Source organism: Hippoglossus stenolepis, chromosome 6, assembly GCF_022539355.2.
Source record: "Hippoglossus stenolepis isolate QCI-W04-F060 chromosome 6, HSTE1.2, whole genome shotgun sequence".
NCBI classification, from domain to species: Eukaryota; Metazoa; Chordata; class Actinopteri; order Pleuronectiformes; family Pleuronectidae; genus Hippoglossus; species Hippoglossus stenolepis.
Genome location: NC_061488.1, coordinates 24,417,364 through 24,439,404, shown reverse-complemented (window position 1 = coordinate 24,439,404; position 22,041 = coordinate 24,417,364). Strand labels below are relative to the sequence as shown.

The 22,041-nt window shown below is 40.4% G+C and overlaps 1 protein-coding gene across 3 annotated transcripts in view; it reads left to right on the top strand.

The window, feature by feature from the left end:
• The window catches only part of slco4a1 (solute carrier organic anion transporter family, member 4A1), a 41,325-nt gene that overhangs the window by 7,626 nt on the left and 11,658 nt on the right, over positions 1–22,041 (top strand). For 2 of the 3 annotated variants that reach the window (XM_035159215.2, XM_035159216.2), the window contains 4 exons: positions 16,959–18,112; positions 20,355–20,445; positions 20,657–20,778; positions 21,442–21,553. In XM_035159215.2, the coding sequence (XP_035015106.2) occupies positions 17,275–18,112; positions 20,355–20,445; positions 20,657–20,778; positions 21,442–21,553 (1,163 nt within the window). In that variant the 5' untranslated portion in view covers positions 16,959–17,274. Of the gene's footprint in view, positions 1–13,023; positions 13,196–16,958; positions 18,113–20,354; positions 20,446–20,656; positions 20,779–21,441; positions 21,554–22,041 lie in introns of those variants that run through there. The other variant, XM_035159214.2, reaches the window with a different exon arrangement.

Here is a 22,041-nt window from a genome sequence, read left to right as displayed (position 1 = left end):
TTTAGTATTAATATTTTTGTGTGCCTTCTTGGCTGAAACACTTTGGGTATTTTAAACGCATCCCTCTCGGCTTAAACCCTAATTTCACTCCCTTTGCAGGTTTTTCCTGCATAGAGAATTGCAACAAAATTATAGTGCAGTGGTAACGGCTTATAGTGATCACATATGTCCCAGGCCAAATTCATCACTATAAGTGGTTGATTAATATAAAATAATTGCGTAGCTTCTGTGTGATAGTCGCGGAACTTGAGGCAAAGGTAACGGTGCCACACAGACAGACACACACACACACACACACACACACACACACACACACACACACACACACACACACACACACACAGAGGCGTCGTAGTGGGGGGAAAAGTGGAACTGACTTCCCAGGGCCCCAAAGGGGAGGGGGGCCCTTAAAAATCCTGAATGATAATTTTTTTTAATGATTTTCTTTTATTAATCTTATTAATTTAATTTCTAATTACTTAATACAAATGGCTGAAACTGGCTGAATAAACTGATTGACTGCAATTTGTATCCAAATAGGCTTCCTGAGGTCACCTCTCTCACCCCTACAAACAAATGGTTTAGTCTTTGCCGCACGCGATCTATATATAGTCTATGCACACGATCGAAGTGAGTGAGTGACTGCTGGAGAAGTGTTTTTTAAAATGTCGGTCAGAAAAGTAGAAGTTAAGTTGGGAGTCTGAAAAGAAAAGAGAAAAAGGAAAGAGAAAGAAAGGAAACGGAGGGCAGACAACTCGTAACAGACTTATTTTCACAGAAAGGTGAGTGAGCCCAACTAGTAATGACACAGTTTATTATGACCGGGTCACAGTGGCTGCGCCGCCCAGATTCTCAGTTGTCTGATGTTGTTGCCAAGGGTTTAATTCGCCGTTAGTGAGAGCTCATAGTAAAATAAGAATGCGGACTTGAACCAGGACAAAACCGTCTATTTGGCCACATCTAGTCAAATCCCGCTCAAAAACAACTACCACTTCTGTTGGTGACCCTTCACAATAAATGTCCCATCCAGATACACTGCTTATTATTACAGGAAAACACAAATTCACTGACCAAGCTTTCACAATAAGGCAACTAAATATAAAGCTTACTTGCTTTCACACTGGGTGATGATCCACCGTGCAGCTACAGCTAATTTTCTGTGTCTCTATCAATCACACTGCCCACTGTGCCAAATGCGTCAAGCCAAACCGAGCGCGCTGCCATCTCCTCTGGCTCTCTCTACATTGACTAAGTTTACAAAGTCTGTTGTTTGTGTCAGATCACACTGTGTGTGTGTGTGTGTGTGTGTGTGTGTGTGTGTGTGTGTGTGTGTGTGTGTGTGGGCTGTTACTTTTTCCTCAGGTTCTGGTACTATCATAAAGAAGCTACACATTTCTTTTATATAATTAATCACTCATAGTGATGAATTGGACCCGGGACAAACGTGATCACTTCTTTCCACAGCAGAATTTAATTGAGAGGAGGCAGAGTGAGATTTGACAGAGCCACCTTGCAGTTCTCTGTTCTATCTCTATTCTCTTGTTCTGACAATGATTCATTGATGGAAAAACCCATAAGTGATATGAATATCTGTAATTTATTATCTAGGGCAGCAGGGCTCCATCTGATTGGCCAAATATGTGCAGGTAAAAGATCCAGCAGACCTATATCAAAGAAACGTGACTAAATCATGCAACCCAAATGTCTCACGCTTAGTTACAATTTCACTCATATTACTCATAACATGACTCGATAAACTGTCCATAGCCTTACCCTGAGTCTGAGGTAAAACAGTTGGCTGTCGCAGCACAAGAGACACCACAAGAGACCTATCACACAGTGTACTTAAGGTGTACCTAATGCAGAACATCAGATCTCTTTCAAAGACAACATAGTGATAGGACAGTGCAGAACGAATGCAGTTTAGACTAAAGAGATTTTCTGACCTAGTTCACAGAAACAGATGGTGCTGAAGCAGGATAAAGGAATCATCAATGCTCCACATGCAGTGTTATGCACTGAAATGGCCTTTGGGTTATGCAACTTTTAAGCCATTAGACTTCAGTTTTATCTGCCAAGGCAGTTCCCCATGTCTTTTGTCAGACATTCTAGCTGTTTTCAGACATGGACTGCAGGAGAATTGGGTCCGGACTTTGCCTTTTACACATGCACGATGCAGCGGGAGGTTCTCTGCACAGACGCGTTCACAACAGCAACTAATCCTCAGCATTATTCAGGCAAGGGGTGGTGCAGCAGGCAGGGGCAGGATGTAGCGCTGCGGAGATCACGTGATTATGTTCAAGGAATCATATTTTACACCTTTCTGGGGCTTAATTTGAGGTACTGGTACCCCTAAGATGATATATCAGTGGTTTAAAGTCGAAAAAACTGCTGCAATGTGTATTTCCATGTCTTCTCTTCTGCCTCTCTCTGGAGCTGCAGACAGACAGAACAGGCTGTTTTCGCCTGCCTCTTGAGCCCCTCCTCCGATTGGCTGACTGCACTCTGAGTGACACGCGACCAGGCCTATCACCGGTCTCATTCTGGCGCATTGACTCTCTCTGGTAAACACAGCTGAAAGTCACGTTATGTTTGGATACAGCTTTTGAAGACCAGCCACATATTTACAGTCGGTTACAACAGGATGTTTCTGAGTGGTAAGTTACACCGTCCTCATGTTTGTTCAAGTTTTAGCAGGACAGTCGGCCAATGTAGGAGTAACGTCCCGAGTTACAGTACGGAGTTTCAATACGGGGTTTTAGTACGGAGTAACGTCTACGTTGGGTTCAGAGTCTGGACTGGTATCGGCTGGGTGGGGCTGACAGAAGAGTGCGATTCCATGATGACATCATACGGAGAGGAAGTACGAAACGCGACGTTTCAATAACATATTTCTTAGATTGGACTGAGTGAAAAAGTCAGCGGAGTGACTGTTTTCATACATTGAGGGTTCCTACTGACCCCCTTCAAGTCATTACGGATAGTAAAAGCCCAGAAAATGTATTTTACACAATATGGGCCCTTTAACAGCACCCAACACCGTCGTCAGCTCTTATCACCACAAACTCTCTTGACATCTTCGTCTATGTCTTTTATGTCTGTGTCACAGCTTTTTCACCCGGTTTTCTTTTTGTTTGTTTTTTTCATTTTTGCATCTGTTGTGTGTTAGAAGCATCGTCAACCTCCGGCCAACTCGCTCTCTGTGAATCCCTGCTGTGTGCTCACATCGGATTATCCTGAATTCTCCAGGCTGAGTGCGCAGAAACTGCGAAGCCTCTCACTCAGACATTTGCGCTCAGACATGCACCTCCTCCGGAAGAAATATGGAGGATCTGCGGAGTTCAGTGCATGTCTGGAAGCAGCTTCTGTTTTGAAAAATACTACATCAATACACATCTCCATTCATGTTAGACACTATCTTTTCTTCATTCTGCATTTTTCAAACATTTACTCCAGAGGGGAGACAGCTTTGTCACATAAGCTACAGAAGTCAGCATTAGCTGGCTTACTGCCCCCACCTCAAGAGATGTTTGCCAGTGTGTGTCGTGCCTAATAATATAGATCCAACAAATTGATGATGAAATTCATTGCCAACTATTTTTTTTAATCAATTTTAATTAATTTAAACAATAAGTTGTTGTAGCCCTACACATTTTTATACTGTAATTTCCCTCCTGCACCCTCTTACTGTCCATCAATCTTTGAAAGAAGCATTGCTGTGGCTAAATACATGTCCAGTTGGAGCAGACATTCAGAACACAATGAGCACTGGTGGCAGCTTTGTAGTTTTTATTTAACATGCAAATGTATGCTGCCTTTACGGTAGGTTGCCCTTTAGACTATGCTAACATGTCTGGTTAGGTCATTTCTTCCAGTTTATTTAACCACCAACAGGCAGCAAAGTCACATATGCTGGCATGTCTGTGAGATGTAGGACTGGACGTCGTGTTTGTATGACGGAGTGTATCTATGTCAGATGCATGGATTTTGTTATCTAGACACTTATCTGTGTTTGTGCGCTGTTTTACTTCTTCCAGTCTTCATCAAACATTGTTCCCGTGTGCAGGTGTCAATGATGATTTCAATAAAAGATGGGGAACATCCAACAGTATGCCTTTCAGTAAATGGTCAGAGTGAACAAAACACACTCGTAGCTGTTACAGGCATCATGGCGATTGTCAAGACAAGTAAGACAAAAGTAGATTTTTGCACTTTAGTATTGTGTTTTTTGTTATTGAAGTAAAATACAAGCCAGTTTGTCTAGTTTGTGTGGATGCGGTGGCAATGATGTCAAATCATGTCATTTCAGCTGGAAACATGCAGCTAAAGTGGATGAGTTGCAAGGAAGAGTATGATTGGATAAGGTCAATGCTCCTCCGCAAATGCTGCCTAACTCTAACCCTAAATCTTTTTCACAAATGTGTAAAAACAAAAAAGCCTGCAAATAGGTGCCTGCAGACATCAGAATATGCTGGTGTGTTTGCAAAACTCCCTAAAGCATTTGGTGAGATGGTTAAGGACGTGAAAAGTCATCAAAAGGAACTTTGAGCATATTTGTTTTGTTAAATGTGGAACCTGCTTAATGCAAGCGGCAAAGGAGCGAGAAGTTCAAAGCTCAGTATTATGCCTCTGCTCAAGCTCTATAATTAGTATATCCATCATCAGGGTTTTCCCATTCTGAGGAGACATGCACTGAATTTTGCATCCTGTTCAATGCAACCTGCGCCTGTGAGCAGTTATTTTCCTAATTGACTCGAGCAAAGACTTCTGCTTAAGACTGACTGACCCAAATCTTGAGAATCAGCAAGTACCATCCTTCTCAACATCACTACCATCTGACATCAGACACCTCGTCAAAGAGAAGCAGTACCAATCAAAACCCTTTTAAAGACGATAGTGTGATTTACATTTCAATAATTCCGTATCTTCTCAAAGGAAGTTGTTAAACTTACATACTTTAAAGTAGGGATGCACGATATTAGGAAAACATGCGATATGCGACAACGTTGTTTAATTATCGCGATGCCCATATGACTTGCGATAAATAAACATAAACAGTCCCTTTGCTACAGACGCAGAGACCACAGACAGTTCCACAGCCGGGAGAAGGCGCAAAGCCAGGCCACAGCGCCACCAAGTCCGGGCAGACACCAGGGAGCCATGCACAGCTCCACTATGTCCACCTATAGTGTTAATTTGGGGTCATATCATACATATTTGGACTGTGAAAAGTTTTTAGCGGCTGTGTCAGTAAATGACTGCTCCTCTCTGTGTGCCTATCATTCAGCTGTGCTCTGCATCAACCGCGCCAAGCCAAACTGAGAGCGCTGCCATCTCCTCCAGCTCTACATACATTGACTAAGTTTTTAACCAGACTGAGTTTACACTTGTGTCCGATCACACTGTGTGTGTGTGTGTGTGTGTGTGTGTGTGTGTGTGTGTGTGTGTGTGTGTGTGTGTGTGTGTGTGTGTGTGTGTGTGTGTGTGTGTGTGTGTGTGTGAGAGAGACAGAGAGAAAGAGAGCGAGAGGACTACTGATAAAAGCGCTGCTCTGAAGAAAGATTCAACTCATTAAGAGAAGTATCGATCATATGATGATCAGTGATGATATTGTGTCATTTCAAACAAATCAACATTAAAACGGTAGCGAGTCAGAGGTGTCAGCTGAGTCTGAGAGAGACAGAGCAGAGTCAGTGTGTGTAACTTTTCCATCAGGTTCTGGGTTCACAAATAAGCTACACAATTATTTTATATAGTCAACCGCTCATAGTGATGACCGGGACGAATGTGATCACTTGAAGTTTCCACAGTAGAATCTATTCACTTCCTATCCTCTTCCTCTGACAATGATTCATTGACGGAAAATACGTCAATGATCTGAATATCTTTAATTTATTATCTAGGGCAGCAGGGCTCCATCTGATTGGCTAAATATATTGACATGCAGAGCTTAAGTACATGGCGCATTGAACACCATTCATCACAGTTTAAGCCGTCTTTTACGATAGGTATTGTTATTGACGTTTTCTCAAAGCTGGTGAAAGTAGAACTCAGGCAGCAGCTGATGCAGAAGATTTTATTGTGGACTCGATGCATTGAGGAGAGCAGAAGGTTGAACAATATACAAACGCTAACAGAGTAACATGAGCAATTGTCACCCCCAAGTCTGAAGATGTCTCCCACAGCTTCCACATATATCTTCCTCTACTTGCGTCACCCATTCTAACAGCACATCCATGAAAGGCTAGAATTGCTGTCACTCTCTATGTTACATGTAGGTGTTCACATCCTATTGGATAGTAAAAGGGATAGTTCACCCAGAAATGAAAATTGACTCATTATCTACTCACCACTATTCCGATGGAGGGGTGGGTGAAGTGTTTGAGTCCACAAAACACTTCTGGAGTCTCAGGGGGTAAACTTTGTTAGAGCAGAAGTCAATGGTGAGTCCTTCTTCAGACGTAATAAAACAACAGAAAAACCATAACATGCCTCAATACTGCTCCTGTGGTGTCAAAGTATCCAGAAGCCCCAACATAAATTTTCGACTAAAAACGAGGTTTTAACCCTAAATATCTGCTGATATCTTCCGACGAGGTGCATTCTGGGACCATCGGAAATGCTAACGTCCATTAGCTTAGCCACTTCTGGTGGACTTTTAGGCTTAAAACACGGTGGAAATGACCTTGTTTCGAGTCGAATTTGAACGTCAGGGCTTGCGGAAACTTGGATGACACCACACGAGCAGTATGGAGGCATGTTGTGGTTTTTCTGTTGTTTTATTACGTCTGAAGATAGGTCACTAATCAGCTACACTGTTTACCCCTGAAACTCCAAAAGTGTTGTGTGGACTCAAACACTCCTGACCTTGGGTACTGCTTGGAGAAAGAAGGGAGTATGTGTAGAACGAAAACAGGTCCCACTCTTGTAATGGTGTACAGAAGTAATATACACTATATACACACGTTGATATCGCGATGATGATAAATTTCGATATATCGTGCAGCTCTACTTTTAGGCATATAGATGGGATAAACAGATTAAAAAAACAAGATACAATTCGTTAATTTGTGAGCTTTAGAGGTACTGGTGGTGGGTTGCAACCTCTGCACAGATGAGTCAAAAAAATCCATCCTGAGGGAGAGCTGCATGTGCATATAGAGAATTACTGTAGGTATAAATCCTAAAGTTAATGCTGTTAATTAAATCCCAGAATCAGCAGTTTATTTTCATAAGTTATAACTTCCTGCTCCTACACTGGAGGAGGTCAGAGGCACACAAGTGACACCAATACGCGTATGCATTTATATCATTGTGTAATAAACTCTCTAATAGTCAGGTTCTTTTTGTGTACTTTGGTACAGCGGTACTTTCCAGGGACTAGATCTCAGTTTCTGCTTTTGCTACATAGCCAATGGTAGCATTAACAGCTGACTACTTAGCAATCTAACAGAAACATTATGAGTCCAGGATACTTTACTGTCCAAGAGCTGCATCCATATGAAAAGCAACGCCAATGCTAACGCCTGATTTGTTTTTATTTCTATCACTTCTTTGCTTCTACTCATGCTAACCAGTGAGCCCTGGTCGGGTCAGCCCCGTCTTTCCAGTGTACAAATATGCCATTATTTGAATATAAAAAGATACAAATACATACAAATGCAAATATGCAATTATTTATATGCATTTAGAGGTGAGGGGTAAATGAGCAGTGATGTCTGATGCCTGTGAGGCTAGTTGATGTGAGCCCTCTAAGCTGCAGCCAAGCATTAGAGCATTATTGGGTCAGTGCCTACTTTGTCCCATCCAATCAATTCCCCCAGTGTTACAATGGGGCCCCGGAGGGTGACTGTAAGATGGGTGGCTCCTGTTCTGGGAGGACTGGAGCTAGCTAAATCAACAGACAGGAACATGCCTGGGTGCTAGTATACTGGTTATTTATTTCAATAGTTACCTTGTGTTTCTTCTAATTACGTTTTGCACCAACATATGCCAGAAAGGTGTCCCATCTATTCTGTAATTTTGCATTCCTTAGTTATAGTGTTGTCATACTCACACAATAATCAAGCCCTAAAACCAAACATCCATAAAATGCATTTTATTATCAGGTTGCCCCCATAATAGAGCTGTAACAATACGCCGAATCCACGGTTTGGTTCGGACCTTGGTTTTTGAGCCACAGAGCTCGCTACCACATCTTCCCTCTGCCAATGTCTTATAAACTGTATATAAGTCTTATTTGAGTAGGTGTCTACATCTCAGTTTGGTATAATCTACAGCTTTGAGCTCATCTCTTCCAAAATTGCTATTGCAAAGACTGCGAAGACCGATGGACTAAAGCCTGGAAAACCAGCCACAAGCACCATCATCGATTCCATCCGACATCAAATGTCCCACTAAAGCAAAGCAGCTGCCTTAGCATTAAAGAGGTTAGTGCAATATACAGTGGTGTTGAGTCATTTACGATGGCCGTGAATTATTCTATGATTTATTGGCATCCTGACACCTGTGGCTTGAACTAGTCTCTCTTCATAGATTCCAAGACTATGCAGATTTGCAAATGCCCAAAAATGCTCACCCTTCCCTCTGGTGGACAAGTTCCAGCCTTAGTCATAGTATCACTAGTCATCCTATCACTGTGGCCACACCAAAATGAAAAAACGACCAGTCGACCGGTGGTCGACTTTGTGTCTAGACAATGGCCTGCCACAACCACAAGTAAGCAGTCAATTACACAATTGATGCAAACAGGCAATATTAGATCATTTAGATACACTGAGGTGTGAGTGTAATCCCTTCCAAGCGTATTAAGCAGTGCAATACCATACATTATCTCAAGGCCCATTACATAGTAAGGTCGAGACCTTAAAAATTATCGAGAAACCCAACAGTTCCAACAATGAGCAAACACTTTGGGGACTGTGGAGAAAAAAAAGTCCCTTTTAACTGTAAAGAAAGCCACTTAAAACAAGTCAGAAAACATTGTTACTTTCATTTTCTGTAGTCAAGTAAAAGTAGATAGACAATACCACAGTAATTACACCTTCGGCAAACAAATGTTGCATGCTGGAACTGCAAATAGCTGTGAGGAATCCGGTACAATAGACTTAGATAATCAGAGAAAAGAAGACAGACCAGTTTACATGAGCAGCATGAGTTTATGTGTGTCTATTTCTGGTTTGAATAAGGTCAAGCGCTTCACTGACTGAGACTGAGCTGTATTCATTAGCTGTCTGACGCCCACCTCGAGAGGATCAATCTGTGAGTCTGGTTGATATGTTTTGCCTTCTGACACTGTTTCTTCCTTCTTCACTTAAGGTTCTACTTTCACACTTGTCTGAGGTCAATAAAGTGTGTAATTTACAAAGCAGGCTACTCCAGGGGTGTTGCCTGGCTTGGCTGTAGCCTTGGACGTTTTATCTTCAGCCCAGAATAATTTGCCAGTCGCCACTTTCACTGGTACATCACTTTGCCACTGAACATCAACTAGAGTTTTGGGAAATTCTAGATTCTTGGGTGCATCGCGATGCAGATGTGAACGACGCTGCATCGATGCAGAGACAGAACATAATCGATTCATGTTTTCCGCTGCGTTAATTGTTTGAGCAGTTTCCCACCGCTGAATAATTATAACCACCGCTGCTTCAGGATCAGACAGACGCACATTAAAGGTCTGGTCGTCCTGTGTCAGAGTCTCTGTCGGAGTCTGCTTCCTCCTCACTCCTCTGACCTTCGCTCACTTTACACTTTAATATTAAACACCAGCACTGATCATCAAGTTATTAGGACTAGAATAGTACTTGACATTTACTTTGTGTTTGTTTGATTCGCTCTTGAGTTCATGAGATACATGTTTAAACCTGCTACACAACACTAGACAAACATCATAAATATGAATTCAGCAGGATTTTTATTAAGACCAGTTCTAAGTGTGAGTGATTAGAGTACATCAGAGGAGCAGAGTCAACTGTTGATCAGCCGAGTAATGCGCCTCAGTGCAGTGGTGGGGGGCAGGTGGGGGCTAAGGGAGGGGGGCAGGTGGGGCCACCTTGATAGAGTAAAGGCTATAATCAGACTTTGTTCTTTTAAGCCTTAGGTGCAGCACATAAGTCTAAACTGAATGAATGTCAAATCAGTGTGAAGAGCACTGAAAGTGAAGAGAGCTTACTGTTGTATTCAGATTTTTGAAATGAAAACCATGTTTTGTAAATTCCAGCACAATTGTAATAATGGTAACAGTCTATAATACTTTTTAAAGCACTAAAACGTTCATATTTGTCTGACAGATTTTATTAAGTGATATTATTTAGGGGTACATTTAATCTCAAAAAGTATTGCTACCATTTTGCTGTGGTCTCTGGGCTGAAATATTTAAATTGAACTACACCTGACACCGTCAGATACAGGCTAGTTAACTGTAGTTCAAGTTTTAAAGAAAAATAACTTGTTAGACTGATTATTGTTAGTTGTTTACAAACAAACAGACGCACAGGGGTAAAATATAACCTCATTGGCGGAGGTAATAATGTTGCTAAATATTGGTGTTTCCAAGTAACTTGCCTCACATTGCTTTGGGCCACAAAGCCAGGAAAGTCCCCTGAAGAGGGTTAAACAGTTCTTTAAAGGTCCAGTGTGTAAGATTTATGTGAAAGGGATCTATTGAAAGAAACTGAATATAAAATAATCCTAGTGATGTTTTCACTAGTGTGTTTCTTTACCCCAGAATAAGCCCTTTATATTTGGATACTATATATTTACATCAGGGGCGGATCCTCTCTACGGAGGCCACCTTGTTTTTTACAGTCCTCCAAACTGAACAAACTAAACACCTTTTAAGTTTTTATGACAACTGAAGGCTGAGGTTCAGTCTCATGTCTCAAGGGGTCGGCAAGGTGAGAGGGTTTTTCAGCTGCAATATGAAACTTCACCAATAGATTTCACTAAATTCTACACACTGAACCTTTAAAGTTACACACTCAATACGACGGTATTTATAATGATATATTTAGATATTAGCAATACTACACATATTGTGATATAGTCTAATATGTACATCCCATATTATACCTTCTTAAGGAAGGTGGCTGCGCACAGCCAAAGCATGTACTCACCTGAAGAGCAAGCTGAAGCCCAAAAAATCTACAACGATCATCGAGCATAGGTCCCCGATAGGCGGACAGCGGTCCAAACCGGACCCTGACTCTGTTCTATACGGACCCAGACTTGTTATTATATTGTGACGGACCGATTATATTTTAACATGCTCAGCTTTTCTCGCATCTATGGTAGTCTTATTTTAAGCTGCGCATCTTTTTCCGTCTTTACGGTAGTAAATCCTGGCACCACAAGGTAGAGTTCACTATCACTGAACAAGAGAAAGTGGGAACAAAGAGAAAAGTGTTAAAGCTGTTTTGTTGTTAATATTTGGTGAGATTGTTTATATGTGTGTGTTATATATTAAGAGAGAAAAAAGAACAGAGAAAACTCAAATTACATCATTTATAAAAAAATTCTAAAATTACACATTATTTTAAGGTGCCTTTTTCAAAATCTCTTTATTTTGTTTTTAAATGCAAACCTTATTTTACTAGAAACGAAAAAAGAACATTTATTTTACTAAAATGTTATTACTAGAGTACCCTCCAGTTCAATGTTTAAATTAATAATAAACATTGATGAAATACGATTGAATTGTACTTTCTTTATTTTATTTGACAGTCGGTTTTTGACTTCATACAGACTTTGATACAACTACTAGGCTACTTCAAGATTCTTTTTTTAATACACTGCAAAACTTGAATTGCACAAATGTTATTTTGGAGAGATATGGGACTGTAAAAAGCAGATTAGCAGTTCAGACTGGGCTATTTTTTGTTGTGAAATAATGCATTGCAGTGCATATTTTGTTTTTGTCAAAGTTGTTTGTATTTAAGATAAGATGATTAAATAAATATAAATGACACGTTTTTTTTTATACATTTTTGATAAATTCATTATTATATAAATCGTGTAAAGAAAAATAATCGTTAGATTAAATCGAAAAATTTGCCGTTAGATGAATCGATTAATTGACAAAATAATCGTTAGATTAAATCGAAAAATTTGCCGTTAGATGAATCGATAAAATAATAATCGATAGGTGCAGCCTTAGCCGGGAGTAAGATGAAGTTCGTAGTCAACATCTGCTTGTTAGAACAACATTTTACTTGCATGCTTTTGAAGTGCATCGTGGAGCGGAATTCACCCCAAATGGATATTGAAAAGCTATTTGTTGATTTTGTTTATCTAACGTTAGCTCTGTGTGTGTATGTGTGTGTGCGTGTTTTCTTGTTGAAAAGGCGTTCATAACGGGATTGTTGTTTGTGGGTTTTGGCAGCCAGCAGTCAGTGCTGTGTACCGACACTGAATCTTTTTGTGATAGGGAGTACCGGACCTTTCTGGCTTACTTTCATCCCTGCTACTTCTTCAAACAACTGGTGTGAGCAGTGTATATTTTTAAGCTAGTCCTGAATTGGAATATGTAATCTGTATCTGTAACAAAGCTCTGTGCTCAGACGTCCGTTTCTACAAGCTGCAACACATTGACTCCTCATCAGTTTCCATTGGTGCACATTTACCATAGTGGCACCACCAATTGACCCTAGTATGACGCAGCTCTGCACCGCTTTCCTCACGTGCACAGCCCTAGATCCAGACGTGCTCTCTGTGCACCTAAACAGAACAGTTTATGCTTATTGTTGAATTGCCGGAGAAGCTGTTTAGAGCCCCCACACATCCAGAAGCACCTTAAACTCTGTGTAGCAGCAAAGACTCAGTTATGGCATGTGTAGTATCTGAAAATACAGGATAAAGGACATGTTTATGTGTTATATGTATATTTACATATAACACATAAACAATAACACACACACACACACACACACACACACACACACACACACACAAGAGTTTGTTTTAGTGTAGACCTAAGGAAGCTCAAGGGATCAAGGAAATATAGCTCATGTCCATTGGGAGGCAGTAGAGCTGCAGTACCAGGGAGCTATTCCTCAGGAAGGGGGGGTGTCTCTCCACTGAGGATGCGTGTGGACGTGCTGACGTGCTGCATCAGTGCTGTCCTACAAAGGGCTTTGAGAGACAGGTTTAGGACATTACATGGATACCCCTCTCACCAGAACTGTTTATTTTGGGAATAGAGGTAGGATGGTAAACATTATATGTTTAGATATATTTACAAGTATATGTTTTTTATGGACAGTTACATTATATTAAATCATATTTATAGACTTTTTATTTTTGCCTGAATGTGTTCAATTTAATCAATTGTTTTATGGAGGAAATCTCATCGAAGCATGGGTTTCACACATTGTGGATGCACAAATGTATCTTACACTTATGCAACCTTAATTTTGCTGCATTTTATTATGACATCCATCAGTCCGCATCGGCTTTAAAAGATCTTGCTCAGAGATATGGCTGTGAAGCAGCAGGGAACCAGTTGCGTTACTTTTTCCACTTGCCTGTAATTTTTTTCTTGAGGACATTGGTCAGTGATGAAAGTAATACTTCAACTTCCTCTTCAAGTAACAGCTCAAATTGTGATATGCTCAGTCATTTTGTGGAATAAAAAGCTCAGGTAGTTTAAGACAAATGAATACACAGACTTGATTTTATAGTTATAATTCTGACAGAGCTCCTCCAACTCTTATCTTAAACATAGACACACACATAGTAACCAATAAACAGACGATGCTGCTGCAACATCAGTTTACACATTTGCATGAATTTGCTTTATCTAGTGAGATCTAAAAATAAACCATATGAATACTGTTAACCACATGTTCAGGAGTAATAGTAAATATTGCATTATTATACGACTGTGTGTTTGAGTAGAAATGTGAAAATTCTATCTGAAGCTTCACTTAGGAATCAAATGGAATTTTGTTATACAACAGTTTGATTTGCACATTGTTTTACGGGTGTTTTAATGAAAGCTGTGATCTGTAGTTATGCTCGCTGGAGCAGAGAGGGTTTGTTATGATTCATTTCCCATGTGTGTTGTTGGAGATCTCACAGGTTGCTTATTTAAGCTTGTGTGTTAATGTGCAACTTCTCATTTTTGTAGACTGTGTTGTATAATTTAAAAAAAGCTTGAATAGATTGAGTCCCAGTACTCTAGACGAAGCTGAATACATTCTCTCAGCTCCACTGCGATGTCTGCACATACAAGTCAGTGTGTTTATGTTGGTTTTCTTCCCCTGGCATCCAAATGGGCCAAAACACAATATTAGACAGCAGCCCAGGTAACCACAGGCCACAATGTCAGTTGTTTAGATATCACACTTTGATTTGAGGATTACTTTGTTCTCAAGAAATAAAAAAATTCAGATTCATTACCTGCACCGTCAAGGTTATGCTTTCATCTGCATCTGCTTGTATGTCTATCTGTTAAAGAGGCAGTGTGGAAGATTTCTAAGCTCTCTTTGCAAAAAAATGTATCTAAGTTATATTAACTGTGTAGTGAGCCTACTATAAGAAAAGACATATAAAATAAGAAAAGACGTTGAATGAAAGATAATACTTAGTCTTATCTTTATAATAATACTTATAAACAAGTCATCAAAGAAGTCAAAGTGAAACTGAAAGTAAAATGAAACAGGATATGAGACAGAAAGGAGGATACACATTGAGGTTTCTCCAGGATGGAAAAGTACTGAGAGACAAAGTTTCAGAATGACGCCAAAGTCTCCAGTTTTCTGTTGAACAGGTAATTTACAACATCAATATAAATTAATAATGTTGTTTGACCGGAAATACAATGTTTGTTGGTATAGTAACATTAACATTGTTACAAATGGATTCATATAGTTAACTATTCATGCCTAAGATCATAGTAGTAATTGTTGTGACATCCTAGATTTAATTATTTTAATTTATTTTGTTTAGTGAACTTCCCACCACCTCAGGATGTAAAATAATATATTACAGGACAAGACAACTGTGTCATGGTATCACTTATTTTCTTAATGTGCTTTTACAGCTTTCTGACCCTGATACATCAACACCAATGAAAGAAAAACCTTATTCAGATACGGCTTTGTTCCGCAATAGAGTTTCCCACTGGAACACAGGCAAGTCAATGCATTGAAAAATTGTAATGTAAATTTTCTAATGTTTCATTATCAACAAAAAGTTTATTTCTTCCATTCTTTGTTACTTTCTCTCCTTTCTGACCATCATTTTAGCATATCTATAAAAACAAAGTTTTAAATGCTTTAGTATTATAATATTATGTTTGTTTTCACAGCTTCCATCTGCAAGTGTTTACTTACAGGCACAATCACTGTTCAAAGTTGTTAACATGTATATCAGATATTGAATAGTTGAAAACTGTGATTTCAGCTTCAGAAGACAAAACAAAAAGAATGCCTGATGCATACACCTAAGAGCTGCAAGCAAAAGAAGGAGGAGCCTTCGTCCAGATGACACCTGAGGACGAGGATTGGTGCCCTTCTCACCTGCACCATCCACAAGTAAGGAGAATATAGGTAATGTTTTGTTTTTTTGTCTTTCTAGTGGAAAACAAACCCTGTAAGTCATACTCATATTAGCATTGCTTTTGCAACACTGGATAAAAATGTAAAATATTATATTAATAAGAATCCTAACTGTTTTCCACAGGACCACTAATCCATGCAGCTTTTGATGTGGAATGATCCAGATGGGAGGTCACCATTCATCCTTGATGGCAAAGTTGAATCATGGTGCCTCTCGGGCACACCAACATGTGTTAAAAAATCTGTTTATGTATATAATATATATATACAAAATAAATACAGCAAATCAGTTTAATGTCCCTTTTATTATTGCACTTTTCATTTCAGTGTACAAATATTTATGGTGGGCAATATGAATATAGTCATTACAAAATAAATAAATGCAAAGCAAATGTTTACATTATACATTATAACATTAAAAAAATACAACAGAAGAAATAATTTTTGTATCCTTAATGATGTATATGCAGGTGTGAGAATACTTGTGGTACTGTATACAGTGTTGTCATCCCCAGGCTCTCTTCTAATATGGTCTAACACCGTAACATCCTTCCGGTACTGCCTGTGAATATCCATATACTTCTAGGCAGTACTGGTAGAAGTGTGTAGGTAGACAGGTAGACTCACACATTTTCAGGATTCTGACCACAGCATTTCCTCTGGCTGTCTGAAAGGTGTGTCCCTTCAGTTCATAAGAACACTGTGGCACTCCAGCAGAAGGTGGGTCACCATGTCTGCTGCTGTCAGCCCCTGTGCTGCTCCACACTCATCTCTTCAATAAGTGTCTGAAAACAAACAGATAAGGCTTTAGTCTTAGCTCTATATTATGTTGGTTATATGATAATTTCAGTTATTAGGGGTTGTAATGTTTTTTATCCCACATATGTAAAACAATAGCAAAATATTCCTACATACAAAATACACAGGTAAAATTAGTAAATATATTGATCTATAGACTCCTCATCCCTGGAGAGAAGACAGCTCGGTGAGGTCGTCCAGAATTTTGGCGCATGAGGGCCACCCTAGCGCTCCTCTCGCTCAGGAAGGGAGGGGGGAGAGAGGAACACTCAGGTTGTTGCAATTTTACAAACTTAACCTTTGAGAAGCAGAATCATGCAAAAACTGGACTTGACCTATTACCATGAAACTTGGTGGAAGGACGCATGAGGGTGTATGGATCAGGGAAGAACTCATTAAATTTTGGTCGGGATCCGGATCAAGGGGAAGTATAGGGGACTGATATTTATGAGTGATCCAAATAAGATCCGGGTCTCCTGGATTTTAATGTGTGCTCTCTGAGTGCCATCCTAATTTACTTACAGAACTACCAAAAGCTTTTGTGTCTTAGATAAAGTGATTGGTCCATATCCCTTTAATTCTTCTCTCTGTCTTTGTTCTTTTTAGGATTATGAAGTATGCCTTTTCACACCTGTACAACCATGTACAGATAAACAGAAGCACCTGAAGAGCCTTCAGAACTGCTCAGCTGCACTGTGGACACATGGATTACACCATACCAGCAAAGAATAGATCCATAGATTCAGAGAGAAGCCCGGCAGAGTCCTGACCACAAGATATTCACCCTGATTCAGCTGATTCAACTTGACTTTTTTTCTATGTTGTGGTCATAAACATATTACTCTGTCTACCCCGTTCAAAGGCCTCCCACGTGTATCCTCCATCTGTGCCACAGGACTCTCACACTGCCTTCAGAAGGGCAATGCCAATCTTATTAAATGCTGACGCTTCCTTCAGCTCCAAGCAGGAGCTCCTGGACCTACAGGACTGCCCTGTCAGCAGCGGTCCCTCTCTGGACACCCCCAGTCCAGTGGACTCCCAGACAGGCAGCCCCATAGGCTCAGGCCCCAGCAGCCCCAGAGCTGATGGTCCCATCCGGCCTGATATTTTTACTGGGGCTTCTACAGTCCCCGGGCAGCTATATGGGGTGGAAGCCAAACCGTATGCAGAGACTCCCATGGGATTAAAGCTTAACTCCACTGACGTGGATCAGCTATGTGGCTGGGGATCTCTGACACCCAAAGCTATTCAAGTTTTCAACACCTCTCGTTGGGTTCTGATTTTCCTCTGTGCGGCTAGTTTCCTCCAGGGGATGATAGTCAACGGCCTCGTTAACACAGTGATCACAACAATTGAGAAGAGATTTGACTTGCACAGCTACCAGTCTGGCCTTATCGCCAGCTCCTACGACATTGCTGCATGCATTTGTCTGGCCTTCGTCAGTTACTTTGGTGGGACGGGGCACAAGCCTCGCTGGCTGGGATGGGGGGTGCTGATCATGGCACTGGGTTCCCTGGTGTTTTCCCTACCTCACTTCACCACACCTCCCTACGAGGTCAGTGTGCCCAAACAAACAGGAATGTGTTCTGCCAACCGTACCAGCCCGTGCCAGGACGAGCAGGGGGGAGGATTGTCCAATTATCGGTTTGTGTTCATGCTGAGCCAGTTTCTACACGGAGTGGGAGCTACACCTCTCTACACGTTAGGGGTCACATACCTGGATGAGAACGTCCAGTCCAACTATGCCCCTGTGTATATAGGTGAGTGACATGAGTAATTCATTCAGCAGAGCATGTTTTCATTGGATTGTTTATACCAAATGTTTTAAAGCATAACTAAGAAAAATTATGACTTGGGCCAAATCCCTTTTCACCCCTTAGCCCTAATTCCCCTTCGTTTTGCACGTTCACTTGTAGGGGTAGGCTGTCCCAATACCTGTTGGGACAGAGGGGTAGGGCCAAGGGGTAGGGCAGAGGGGTAGGACTCTATAGGCCTCGAAACGGCGATCTTTCAGACCCTCACCTTAAACGAAGGGGTACCAAGAATGCCTTGCGAAACACCGGCAAACTGGGAGAGAGACCCACAAATGTAGTATTTTATCCATTAATAAGGATTTTAAAATTACGATAATAATTGTAATGTTTTAGTTTAATATCATTTCAATGTATTATGGTAATTTTATTCACAACAACCTTTAAAAAAAAGATTGTGTCCGCGGCAGCATTAGCGTGCTAGCGAACTTCTTTTTGCATGATTATCCCGTATTTGTACATAATGTCATGTCGCATCCCCCCCCACGCCTCTTTGAAGCCACACAATGCACTTGATTTAACCCACGTATAGCAGCAATGTTACTGAACTTAACTGCTCCTCTAATAACAAAGCATACTGGCAGGGTTACCTACAGATCACTGCTAGCAGCCTGAAGCTGTGGGCTTTTGATTCATACGTGAAATAATGCAGCGCATCCAAGCTTTTCAATTTCAAATGTCATTAATTGACCTGCATTAGCTTAGATGTTATTTCGATATTATAGGTTTGTCACTTTAGTAACTGCAAACAATAGCATTGGTTTATTTACAATGACATCCCCGGTAAACTACGTCTCGTCGTATCGACGGTTACTGATTACGTGTCGGGTTTTCGTGACGACTACTGATGATGTAACGGCTTCTTAAAGGGCTGTCCCAATTCGTAGGGGAAGAATTCAACCATTAACCCTTGTGACTCCGTTTCAAGGGGCAAGACAACAAGCCTTGAAAACAAGGGGTAGGGGTAGGGCCAAGGGGTGAAATGGGATTGGGCCTTGAATTAAGTTATTTTTACTTAAATGTAGTAATCTTGTTCTTCTTTGGCTCCCCTTTTTTCCTTTGTGTACATATCTTGTGTATGTTTGTATTTTTTTTCTCTCTGCTGCAAAATGCAGAGGATGGTTTTCTCATTTTAAAAAGAGAAATAACTATTTGAAAGAATCTGATTTTCAAATCGCAAGAGTTATTATAATTATTACTTACATATTTAACTGTTTTATAAAAGCTGTTGCAAGTGAACATTTTATTTGTGACAGAAATTACAACTGTCTCAGGCAGACGTACTCAGCTGTAGCTACAACAGAAAAAAAAACTTTAGCCTGTTCGATTAATATGTTCCTACGTATGTCTGCACTATTTCTTCACCTCTTACATATTTGTAATTATTAAATTCGAAACATCATCAACCATATTATCTGAAAATCCCCTATCAAAAAAATGTGAAAAATGTAATCTTCTTACTTATGGGCCAATATTACTGCATAAGCACCCATCCTTCAACTCACGGAGGGTCATGACCTCTGGGTAAGAACCACAGATTATACCTTAGTCATTTTTGTTTCCTAGTTGTATGTGTGAAAGTACTCTATGTTGTGAATTGATTGAATGTGTGCTGTGGCACTTTCCCTCGGATCAGATAGAGTGCTAATCCGTCTCCCTCATGACACTATGTAGTGCAATGACTCTATGAAGCAGCAACCATACAGATGGGTTCTCTCTCTTACTGACAATGGGAGGAAGAAGCTTATTGGGTGTTTTTAACTAATTGGGCCTTGTGTGTGCTCATAAATGCAGAGGAAAAGCTGCTGACTGTCTCCTTTACCCTCACCAACACAGTGCCATTTCCTTGTTGTTTTGCCATCACCAGAGACACTCATATTCACACATCAGCATTCTCTCTCAACAGCTGTAGTTCAAAACATGCCTAAGCACTTTGCCCATTTCAAATAGCAGCACAGTACAGTGTGAGGAAATGCTTACACCAAAACACACAAACTCAGTTTCTCACTTCAATCCACTATTTTTTTCATGAAACATGAACTTTGTAGATACAGAGTGTAAAGAACAATGGGTCTTTCCTGTAGGAGAAATAACAGGAAACAGGAAGTACACAGTGACTGTAAGGACACACCCGTGGCCTGACTCTTTGCTCTCTCTCTCTTTATCTCTCTGTTACTCTCGCTCTTTACAGGAATCTTTTACACTGCAAGCATCTTGGGTCCTGCTGCAGGCTATATGCTGGGAGGTTTCTTCCTGAATATCTACGAAGAGATCCATCTAATGTGAGTCTGCTGTTAATCGCAGACTCAACTAGAAAAGCACTAGTAGTGCTGACAAAAACCAGAGTAAAATAATAAAAAATAATATTAAAAAAACTATTAAATAAATAGGTAATACATTTTTTTTTAATCAACTATTTAGTAATAAATACGTTAATAATTTATTATGTAAATGATATGTATATATATATATATATATATAAAATAATTACAGGACTGAGATGACTCCAGACAACCCTCTGTGGGTCGGGGCTTGGTGGATCGGCTTCCTTGCAGGAGGAGCGGCAGGTGTACTGGTAGCTTTCCCTATCCTAGGCTACCCACGTCAGCTACCAGGTACCACTCCTTTCCACCCTCCCATTGCACAAACACACCCACACACTCCCTTTCTCTTTCACATTCTTACAGTGAAGTAAAGAAGCATAAGAGCAGTCATATTAATGAGTTTCTCTCCTATCTTTATCTTTATAGAGTGCAGTCTTCTTATTTTGAGAGCATCATTTACTCATTTCACATTTAGATTTTATTAAATCAAACTTCAACTTGCCCTCACTTATATGCACAGATTTGCTCTGCTCCAGCTCAGAACTGTTTATCTGCTCTCACGTAAACTGTCGCTGCACTAAATGTCGTGTGCTTCAGTTTGAGTACTTCTCATCCCACGCTGCTTGTGCCCGTTTGCCAAACATCTACTCAGACATTTTTGTGAAATGACCTAAGAATTTTCCACCCAACATGATACCATGATATGAGTGTACAGTTTACAACAGTTTTGAGCAGGAGCAGAGGAAATTTACTCATGGGCTGGGGCTGTTTGAGGGAGAGGACAGGGTTTTCAGTAAACACATTACAGAAACTGAACATGTAACAAAGAAGCAATGCTCCCAAAATGAAAGACCTCGTGAATAAAAAAAGGAAATAAACTTCACATCAATAATATTAAGGTTCTTGACTGTCCAGTTTCAACTTGTCATTTATTTACTCTGACTCTTCCTGCAGGCTCTCAGGAGTACATGGCAATGCGGGTGTCTGAGGCCCACCAGCTTAAGGACGGAAGCAACAACACAGCATCAGACCCTCAGTTTGGCAAATCAGTCAAAGACATGCCAAGGTAGTAGACTTACCTCCATAACCAAAGGGCAGTAGAGGAGGTGTTATGGGTATAGTGTAGATGGGTTTTTGTTTGTTCATGAGAGCATCAGCTTTTTTGCGCCATTAATTGCACCCGAAATAGAGTCAAAATTAAAGATTTGACTGACTTACAACTGCGATGAGATCTTTATTACTGCTACTTCCACTGCAACCGCTGCAACTGCTCCTCATGTCAGTAAATGGGCAGAGCTACAATAAGTAACCTCCTGTGCTTTGGATAAAGCGTCAGCTCAATGAAATGTAATGTTATGTCTATTCTTCGCATCAATTCAAATACCAAAGGACACATTTTTCACGTTCCCCGTCAGGCATGTTTAGCTTACTACAGTGTTTACTATAAGCTCAGCACCCACAGTGTGATGTTATGTCTTAAGCACTGGGGATTACAGACCATAATCACGGCACATTATGCAACATAATGATGATTTATCTTTGGATCTTGTGATC